This window comes from Amblyomma maculatum, chromosome 9, assembly GCF_055883805.1.
Source record: "Amblyomma maculatum isolate TAMU_Amacu chromosome 9, ASM5588380v1, whole genome shotgun sequence".
NCBI classification, from domain to species: domain Eukaryota; kingdom Metazoa; phylum Arthropoda; class Arachnida; order Ixodida; family Ixodidae; genus Amblyomma; species Amblyomma maculatum.
In genome coordinates, this window is record NC_139352.1 from 60,033,766 (window position 1) to 60,044,687 (window position 10,922).

Sequence of the window (10,922 nt, forward strand, 5' to 3'; positions counted from 1 at the left end):
CCAGTGGGCACACAACGCCGCTGGCGTCGCGCTCTTTCACAATCGCGTATGATCTCATATGCCCGCCGCAGTATTTCGGTCGGTCGATCGTTCATCGGAGAGTACAGACGGCTGCGTGAGTATGTATGTGTAGCGGATTGCATGCTCTCTCCCACCCCACTTCGTTCCACCTTTCGGTTCGCCGCGGCTGTTTCTACGGTGATACAGCGAGTAGCAGTCAGCGGGGCCTCATGGTGAACGTAGCAAGCGTTGTCCTCCTGACCGAGCATTCGTCGAGCGCGCCTGCATCAGCTGCGTGAGCGGGCCCGCCGCTTCCAACCATGACTCGACCACGTTCCACCAACTCCGCCGGCAGCACCGGTCGCCGGGCCGCAACGACAACAGCACTGAACGCCGCCGCCGTAAACACAACACTGCACCTCTCATCTGCCGTGCCGCGCGCCGATCAGCCGTTTGCTCCAGCGTGCTTCGAAGTGACTCCCGAGCCGACGTTACGGACTACATGTCGTCTTCGTCGGTCGCTCTGAGTGTGCCCGAACCCTCTTCTTCCTTTTTCGTCGCCTCCCGGTCATCGCTGCACCGGTTGTGGTTCGTCGCTGCTGCAGCCGCGTTCACGAGCACGTCGTCTGCAGCAGCGCTTGTTCTTGTTATTATGGCAGCGGTGCTCAAGCGACAGCGTTCTCGACGCCGGCTCGCGGCTTTGACGTTCCTCTCCAACATATCGCTCGATGGCACGCACCGGGACACCAAGTTGGGCATCTTCACCCGCGGCTCGCAATCGTGCGACCTGGACGCCGATCGAGGAGGGTCAGGAACAGGCTTTGCTACGGCGTCGGACTTCGGGCCCTCGGCAAAGAACTCGGCGTCCGCCGTCGAATCCGGGGAGGAAGATGACGAACTGTGCGGCTCCACGCCGCTGTTAGCCAAGTGCGTGGCCGCGGGCAGCAAGGCGAGTAGCGAGGAAAAACTGGCCTACTGCGGCAGCGGCGGCGGCAGCCCGCAGGAGCGTGATAGGTGAGCGCCCCTTTCACTTTTATCTTTCTTGTTTTCTTTTTTCTCTCTCTCGGCGTTTGTTGCGCTAAGTGTGTGTGTGTACGTGCTCTGCCTACTACTACACACGCTTGCCACAGTGTGGATTGCGATCGAATAAGGATCTAGCGCGGCCGGCCGATTTTTGTTGGGAATGCGAAGCGCATTGCGCTCCGTTCGTCGCGTTCTCTCGCAGGCCGGGATTTGTTTACATTGGTGCTGGTCGAGCCAGTTGGCCGGGCGGCCGCAGTTCTCTTCCGGAAACGAGCTCGGCTGCAGTCGGCGCGTGCGCGTTTCAGCCGGCGTTCGCCAGCTGCCGGAAACGAGGAAAAAAAAAAAAAAAAAAAAAGCGAAAAGATGCGTGTCATTTTTGTGCCGCATATCCGTTTTCGATCGAAGGATTCATTTTTCTCCCGGTACGGCTTTGCAGAGTCGCTAGCGAGCGTGGAAAAAGACCCGTACCGGAGGCAAGGTCTCTCTACTGCCAGTCTAAAATAGAGCGCAGATGCGTACGGTTGCTTCAGCCGAGCAGAGTTTCGACGCTGGTTTAACGCGGAAATCAGCCCCCCGTGACTACCTCGGCGCAGAGACTGGGGCGAACATGCGTCTGGTGGCATTCTGCGGACTCGCAACAGTTCCATCCTGTGTATGAAACGCTTACTTGAAACGCGTCTGACCCATTTGTCGTGGCAAGCTGAGCTTACAAATATCGTGCCATTATCGCTTCACAGGGCTTATCGATGGAAATGGACGTGGGCGAAGGAAAAGCTAGGATTGCAAAAACGTTGCTCAGTGGGTTTACTTTGCAGACGACGCCGGCACTCAGTGAGCCGTAACCTGTGATGCTACAGTGTAACATAGCAGACATACCAGGGATACACTAACTCTTGCATGCACAATAGGGAGGTTATTACTTACCGTCAAGAACTCCGCAACAGCGCAGAGCGTGGTGTTACCCTTCACTAGGCAATATAGTTATAGTAGTGCTGTAGTCGTGCATCCTTATCTCTCGTTGCGTGAACATTTTTGAAGTGCTACGTGTGTGAGTATTCGACCCCCCCCCCCCCCATTTTTTTTTTTAAATTCAAAATTCATTCACCGGTGTGTTCGTAGTAAGTTGTAGCGGGTAGCGCGAGAAGTTGCGCCCACCCTTGCGTAACCATTGTCCTGTTCGTATTTGTCGATTCATTTTGTTGCTTTATATTGAACCTAGTATGCATTGTCTCCTTGTTTCCTAACAATAGTATGTGTCATGTGTGTGCTCCACTCTGCTGAAACAGCGTGTGGGAGTGTATTATTTTTAAATAAAATAAAAATATCTTGTACTTGTAGAGCTTGAGGCTTTTTTTCGATACGAAGAATTACTTGTTGCATTGTTAACGTTGACAGCTTTAATTATATGCCAGGGAAACCGTCGTCATTGTACGAAACGTTGATAGTACCCATATTTGTATTTTATCGCTCTGATGCGTGGGTGCGTAGGTGGCTCCGCGCAAGCACCGTGGAATCTACAGCGAAGCCTGTTTCCGAATGTCCAGAAAGGAGCAATTTCAGCGACTCCCTCGCCCGATGCAAAGGCCTATAGATACGGATATACGTATAGATACCTGGAGCGTAGCCTCGCAACGAATCTTTCAGTTCACTATAAATAGTGCCTCTGAGCTCGTGCACATTTACGGGTCATCACTTGAGGGTGCGTTCTTGTTCCGTGGATGAAAATTTTCTTTTTACTCGCAGAAAAAAAAAATGCCATTTACTACTTGCTTAAACGCTGTTCACTTAATTTGCGACCCTATAATTTTGCATATGCGCATTAACAGCGTCTTCCGAATCGATGTTGTATGTTCTCGTCACGCAACCCGCTGCCAATCATCACGTCCGTGTCACACGCCCGCCAATTACCAGCCGCCAGAGGTATACTTGTACTCGTCACAACGCCGGATTGTCTGAAGGACAAGCTTTGAAAATTGAAATTGAATTGAAGTCGAATCGCATTGAAAATTAACCTGCAATGATTATGATGCATGCGACGAGGTATGCGTTAGCAATGTATGGCGCGTGTGCAGAGTGCGGTGACGGAGGCTGCGGAGGCAGAGTTGTGGTTATGAAATAAATGCCTTTATGTGCCTATTCGCCCTAAATCTCCCTCTTAAATTTAGGGGCCATCGGTTGATTGGTGCGAGTATTTCGTTATATCTGAGTCTTTCGTTATATCCAAGTATTTCGTCTATCCCCTACAAGGGGAGAGTTAGGGCCCTGTCTCCAATCAATCTGCCACCTGTTAGCCGTGTGAGGTGGCTCTTCCGTGTACCGACAAATCGTTGCAGGTCGCAGAGGCTTCAGGACCACGACTTTTTTTATCTCGCTGTGGCTTGTCAGGAAAGCCTCTGCATTACTGAAATCCGTCCCAGCCGACTGGCTTATCAAACTTTTACTGACAGTACACTACACGGTTTGGCGTTTCAAGTAGGGGGACGCTCAAGAAGGGGTAGCGATTGCGCCATTAACATCACCTTTTCGTTCCGCGATTTTTTTTTCTATTTTTTTTTTTGGGGGGGGGGGGTGGAAAGGAAGACGCAGCATCTGTCTCGCTTTTCGATGGTCACCTACGCTCAGTACGTCAAGCTCACACCGCTTGCTTATTCCACGATTTTATATATATATATATATATATATATATTTAAAGTTGGTCTTTTCGAACCAAGCGAAGGCGAAATCCGATTTTGCACACTCCGAGTAGTAGAGCTTACGCTCTAAGAAAACACGAATGGTTGACGGCAGACAAGCACCTGCCTTCGTCTGCTCGAGTTTACTCTTCATTGTCAAATGGCCGGCGAACTAGCCTGAACCGGAGTGCTATATTGTTTCGCTTACCGCCGCGAATCGGCGAACTTGTCCAAACGGTGGGGCAACGGAAACCGGCATGCGAGCGTGGGGACTATAGAGATTTTTAGTTTACCGTGATCAGCGATCCGCTACCGTGATCCGCCACCGCGCGTTCCACTGCGCATGCCTAGACCCCCCTTGACGCCGATAGATGGCGCCACATACTGGATGTCGGCACACAGACCTGCCGCGTCGGGACCAATCGGCCTGAGCGCCCCGCCCACGTGCGGTAAAGAGTCATGGTAGCGGATCGCGGATCACGGTAAGCTAAATCTCTCTAATGCACTGTACGCGCACCGCCGCGACGACGAAGCCTGTGGGCATCGATCGGTCGCGTGGCCAGGTCGTAAAAGCTGGCTGCTGTTGCGTTACGCACGATTAAGAGGAATGAATATATAACGGAGACTTGAAAAGAAGAGAGAGAGAGACACGAATCAATTGAGAAATAAACCAGGGATTCAGAACACGAATAAATGTATGATGGAAAAAAATACATCAAGGAAAGGAATGGTAAAAAAGGAAAGAAGATGGAACTGGTGAAAGAGTTGGGTGCTTCCCAGTACCCTGCTAGAGCATTGTAGCGACGGAAGCGCGAACGCGCACGGATATGAACGCGTCTCCACCAGTCGGTTTCATTCGAGTGATGCGATATACATACGTTGTATACTGGACTTCACGAACATGTTAGTCTTTTTTCTTTTTATTAGTTTAGAAGTGGTAGAGGTAATGAGTGGTGTCAATCGATAAAGGGTGACATAATGTTGCTGCAGAAAAAATAATTAGGCCAATAAGATAATTAGGAAAATAATTAGAGGCAATAATGTAAAAAGTTAAGGCGAAAGTGGTCTCATTAGCCAATGGCTTGGCGCCACATTTGAATGTATCAAATACTAAATAGGTTGGTTGGTTGGTTTGTGGGGTTTAACGTCCCAAAGCAACTCAGGCTATGAGAGACGCCGTAGTGGAGGACTCCGGAAATTTCGACCACCTGGGGTTCTTTAACGTGCACTGACATCGCACAGCACACGGGCGCCTTGCTTTTCGCCTCCATCGAAAAGCTGCCGCCGAGGCCGGGATTCGATCCCGCGTCCTTGGGAACAGTAGTCGAGCGCCGTAACCACTGCGCCACCCCGGCGGGGTCAAATACTAAATAGTTAATTAAATCAGTCAATTAGGGTTACGTCAAGTTTGTGTCGTCACGCAACCAGAAGTCGAGCCAAAAAAGGGCATAGGAAGGGATTGGCGCGCAATTTGAAAGTACCAAAGACTGAAGTAGTTAAGTCAGTCAAATAGGGTGACGGCAGTGATGTTACGTCACGCAACCGAAAGTAGAGCCGAAAAAAGGCATCGGAAGGGATTGGCGCGCAATTTTAAAGTACCAAGGACTAAAATGGGTAAACAAGAAGTGAATTAAGCAACTAGAAGCAATCAACAGCAGCATCCGTGCTTTCGCATTATTCCAATGCAGATTCTGCAGTACTCATTAATTTTTCCGGGACAACTTTTTCGTTGAAAAGCGATCGGCAGTATATAGGGGCTGCATATGATATATCGCTGTAGATAATCATCTGTGCACGCTCGGTTGCTATTTCGGAGGTGCATGCAGTAACCATTGCTGTGCTGCAATTAATTTCTCTTGCGCAAGGTGGAACACGAAGAGGAAGCTGCGAGTTGGCTTTAATATTCATGGTCAATCACGCACGTGCACTCACATTTAGAACAAGGGCTAGCGGTAAGGAAAAAAAGAAACTCCATAGGAAGATGAAAGCCACGCCTACCAATTAATCTGGGGCATGGTGTAGTGCATGCACGCATTGTACCACACTCGAACACAAAGAAATTAATACTTCGGCGCTCGGCACGACGGCTAGGATATCTTGGCTATTTGCTCCGTTAGACGTAATCGATTCCCCACAAGTTGGCGAGCGCCCGAAATGCTCTGTTCACAGGCTGTGGCATATCGCTCTACTACATTTGTGCAAGGTCGCAGCGTCTCCGCGCCGGCACTTCGATATGTTGCGTCGGCGCGTCCTTGCCATGTTATATGGGCGTGGAGCCGGAAAAGCGGCGCTACTAATTCCTGCCCGGAGGCGGCGTCTCGGTTTTCCTGTGTTTCCGCGGTGGCGGCGCGGTGCCGAACTATACTCCGTTTCATACATCAGGTGCAACGCAGCGAAAGCTACGCAAGTAGTCCGCAAGAAAAAAAAAAGGAGGCGTATCACTACACGCTCGTTTTGTAGCCGAGTGGTTCCTGCGGAAACGGGCTCTATTCGAGTATACACGTTTGCAATAGCTTGCTTCGCGTGCCTAGACATCTTCGCAGTGCGGATCTTATAGAAAAAATGCGCACCGAAGAACCATTTTCTCAAAAAGAGATGCGCAGCGCGGAGGGCACAGCCAGCGCCATCTAGTGGCACAGCTGGCAAGGTTGTGGGGCAGCGAAAACTCGACACGTACGAAAACGACATAAAAAGCATACAAATTCACCGAATCCGATTCTTTCTCCCTAAAAAAGGTGCTCTTTATGAAGTTGATGGCAAATGTAAGATGTATTAAGCTTGCAGACCAAATAACTATTATTTCCTCTCGTCAAGAGCAGGCACTATTTTTCATCGCGGATGCAGAAATCGCGAACAAGAGCTGTAGCTTTGACAGTGTTGCACTTGATGTATGAAACGGAGTATATATGTGCGTTGTCGTAGCGGGCGATCGCGTACCGTTGCCACCGCCATATCGTTACTCGCATTGCCACTGCCGGACTGGAGAGCTACGTGGCGCCGCTCCAGTCCGGCCGTTCCCACCGCCATATCCACTGCCGGACTGGAGAGCAGCGTGCCGCTCCAGTCCGGCCGTGGCAGAAGTTGCGCTATAAGTATTGCACAGCGTTTTTCAATAAATTTTTTTCCGTCTTCTTTTAAGGGGCTGGTACTGGCAGTTGCACGCACTGATGGTGTCGCTTCGTGCTGCAATCAGTAAAATGCCTTTTTTTCTTTTCTGTTTCCTATACAGATGCAAAACTTAAATTTGAGCCCTTCAGTTCGTTTAGAGCGCCCACACGCTGCGTGTTTACATCGTGCGCTGCGGCACACGCATTGAATGTTAAGAGCGGCCTCTTTATTTGTTTTTCATAAAACTCAGTCTTTTCCTTGAAGACGGTGCGTGCTTTCCTGAGTATCGATCGCTGTTTAAGTATCAGAAGCGCGGCCTGTTGTAAATCTCGCCATTTTGAAAAGCCATCGCAAATAATATATAACGGCTGTTTCAATGCCGAACAATAGGGGAATGCATCTATGCAAGAGTGTGTCGCTTGTGTCGACGTGCTTGAGATGACGGAGGGAGGCGGGTGTGACTGTTCGCATGGAGCTTTAATTACACTGTGGTGCAGGTTCCCCTATTCTTTCGTCATGCTGCGGCGTCCATATGCGGCTGTGCGTTCAGTGCTTGACTTCTCTAAAGCGACAGAGCAGTGCACAGCGAACAATAAAATAAAAATAGAGCCCAGCTGGCTAATGTTTTTATTTTTTCTTTGCCAACCTTGCCTCTGGAAACCACAAGCAGCTGCGGTGAAGTGTCGTCTCATCTGCGAGTGTATATATTGTGCCGCTCGAGCGTTCCACATACGCTGAAATTAGCTGTTGGAGACTAACTGCGCTGCCGCGAGTGTTACAGTCACTGAAAGGACCAACTGTTACTCCCTCATGAGCCTATTCGCAGAGATGGCACCTGCGGTTAGTCCCCAACCGGAGTTAACCATGCGACGGGGTGTTCGATCTCTAAACGCTTGCCACTGAAAGGGTGTACAATGTATTCGGCAGTTTATACGAAGACGGGATGAAGAGCATGTTTTTTTTTTTCTTCTTGGCTTCCTCGCTGCGTTCGCGCTTTCTTAGACTGCATCGAGGAGATTTATGGCGAGGAGTTACAAAGTTACAAGAAACCTGCCAGTGGCTGCATGAGGAAGCAACGCTTACCGTCGGTATATAAACTAGCTCGGCGAATACCCGTTATGCAACTGCGTGCCCAGGGGGCCCAGTGCACGAACGTGTATCCATCTAACCGCCAGATCTCTCTCCCTTGTATAGGAGCTCCCTGAAGACTCCGACGCGGGAAGCGCCGCTGTATAAATAGCCGGCGTCTAATTAGTCGCTGCTGGTGCGAACTGCTCGCAGCGGGGGCACACCGTAAAAGTCAGCCGAGGTTAACCGTGGCTTAGTGTGTTGCACAGCAAAGCTGCATCAAAGCACGGCGCTTATTTCGCCCAACGAAACCAGCGCCCGATGCGCTGATTCAAACTTGTAGCGCCTGCGCTCTTTTATCTAGAAACTGCCGTGTTCTGTATATGTCGCTCGCATTCATGGAGTGTTGCTGTACTGAAGGGCGACCGCAAATCACAGTGGCACCCCGCCGGGATGGCGCAGTTGTTACGGCGCTCGACTACTGTTCTTATAACGATGTGGGATCGAATCCCGGCCTCGGCGGCCGCATTTCGATGGAGGCGAAAAGCAAGGTGCCCGTGTGCTGTGCGATTTCAGTGCACGTTAAAGAACCCCAGGTGGTCGAAATTTCCGGAGTCCTCCACTACGGCGTCTCTCATAGCCTGGGTCGCTTTGGGACGTTAAACCCCACAAACCAAACCAAATCACAGTGGCAATCGACAGAGCAAAGTTAGGCCTAAGCAGGTTTTCATTTCCCTAGGCATACATACTTGCCCTGGCTAGCAACAAGAACAGGCGTGAATTTATGGGCATCGTCTGAAGAGGTCGGTCGAGGTCCAGCGAGCAGTGCATATCCTGAATTATCTTTAATCATAAGGTAGCAGTTAGGGCGAATGGCTATTTTCGTCGGAAATTTCATCTTAAAGGCAAAGGTGGAAATTGGAGCCACATACTGTCGCGGTCAGTATGAGTTGCAACACGCGTCACGAAACAGTGCGGCTCGGGCGCCACGCTTTGCGTGACTGCGCATGCGTAAGAGCCATGCGTCATTATCGCGTCCACTGATTGGTCGCTGGGTTGCGTGACGTCACGCAACGTCACTACGTGTCACGGGCGTGTTGGCAGGAGCTGCCCTTTGTGGAAATCGTTCCCCCACCCAGGAACCGAAGGATTTCGAGTCAGGTGTGCCATCCGTAGGCCATGCAGGTATATTACGTTCGTAATTCTTGGTTAAAGCGGGGCTTCGTACCTCTATCCAGTATAGCCTTTCGCATAGTGTTAATATACCTTGAATATATACGAGATAATAGAGGCACAACACAGCCTTTCTGAGAACGCGTAACCACGATCAGCTGTCGTGAACCGAGGTAGAACGAATGAAATCGAGGTAAACAATGCGAAACCGGGGAAACAATTCAATACCACAGCTACCAGTACTAGCGCACATAATTCGCATTTTGCACGAGCAAGTTCAATCGACTGTAATTTTTTCCCCATCTCAAAACACCACCCTTTCGTTACCAGAGCGGCCTTCGCCACAATTGCGGTCTACTGCGTAACAGCATCCTCGCGCGCTGCTCATGTTTTCTTTTTCGTCCCGCCTTTGTCGGTCGCTTCCTCGGCTGTTACAACAAGCCGAGAAAACAAAAATGAAAGCACATATAACGACCAGAATGCTGAAATCTGTAGACGGCGTCTTGGCCAGCTTCATTTAATCTTTGATCGATCTGTTCCTTCCTCCCTCGCCGCACATAGCTGTAGCAAGACGAACCATCTGTTGCTGGCAACCACGTCTACGTTATTTGCTTGTCGTTGACCTGCTACGGTTCTTGTTCACTCCTGTTACGGTTTTTTTTTTTTCTTCGGGCCGTGCAGAAGAGCCAGTGGTTCGTTCTCGGTCGAGGTTCGAGGCTGAAGCGTTGTTGCATCATCTTGCCACAGCGTACGTGTGTGTGTGTACAGTGGAGTGGGTGTGTGTGTGACGTAAGAGCTATGGCCATGCATGTACTAGATGCGAGCGCTCTATAAAAGCGCGCCCCCTGTGACAGACAGGTCGTTAATGTTCGCGCAAGACGTTGGAGTGCTTCGCTTGTCGCAACTCGCATGGCAAACTTCTCCCGCGCTTCATGTTTTATTTTTTTTTGTCCTTTTCTCTGCGAACGTATACAGCGTCGCATGTATTTTTATTTTGTCTTTCACGTGAACTGACCTTAAACTAGTGGACGACAGGACTCTAGTGTTTCCAACCTTGTGCCAGCTGCGCGAGGCCACTGTGGGTTGATAAGGTCGTTATCGCAGGGATGTAATTTACGGTTTGTGTGTCGATTAGCTGGCTACTGGTTGGCAGACAAAAATGAAAGGCGCGCCATTGAGCGCGTTTGTACATGTGGCGATAAAATATAGCACTAAAAAAAAAAAAAAAAAAAAAAAAAAGGGACGTAGGCAAGGCGTCTCCTATGTATACTCTCTCTATCCCTTTTATTTCTTTTTGTGTTCTCGTGCACACTCCCGCACACTGAAGAGAATAAAAACCAAGCGTCCTTTTCTAGGATAACCTATCCACCAGAACGTTTGAAAGCGAGATTAATTGATTTTCGAGCGCTGGGAGCCCAGTCGTTCGGAACACCCCACTGCGCATACGCGCAGCACCCTGTGTGACGAACGGTGCCTGCAGTTTTAATCGCCGTTTTCAAGCTTAGGACGACCTTGAGGGCGGAACTTACTTATAGTGTTCTGTTTAACAGTGTATTTCAGGCGAAAGCCCCTGGCCTTATGCGCGCACTGGGGGAGGGGGGATGACTCATTCCGACTACGGTGGTTTAGCTTGGCCCCAGTGAGTAGGTCTCATGTAAACCCTCAAAAACTGGGCAGCAGCACCTCCTCTCTTGACCCCCCGCTGGTTGGGAAGCAGAGACGGGAACCGCGAAGGGGTCGGGCGGAGTCATTCTAACCGACATCTGGCGCTCCCCGATTCCACCCGTTAACTGCGGGTTCATGTAAACAAGTCTGCATGACATGCAACACGCAAGCTTTATGCGCGCTGCCCGACCTCTCTTAGCACCAATCTCTGCC

The 10,922-nt window shown here is 50.2% G+C and overlaps 1 protein-coding gene across 1 annotated transcript in view; it reads left to right on the forward strand.

Annotated features, from left to right (window-relative positions):
- Nucleotides 1-10,922, forward strand: part of LOC146179151 (uncharacterized) — a 134,791-nt gene continuing 123,869 nt past the window's right edge. Inside the window, exon 1 of the mRNA XM_084578833.1 lies at nt 1-1,014. Within this exon, the coding sequence (XP_084434959.1) occupies nt 503-1,014 (512 nt within the window). The 5' untranslated portion in view covers nt 1-502. The remainder of the gene's footprint in view (nt 1,015-10,922) is intronic.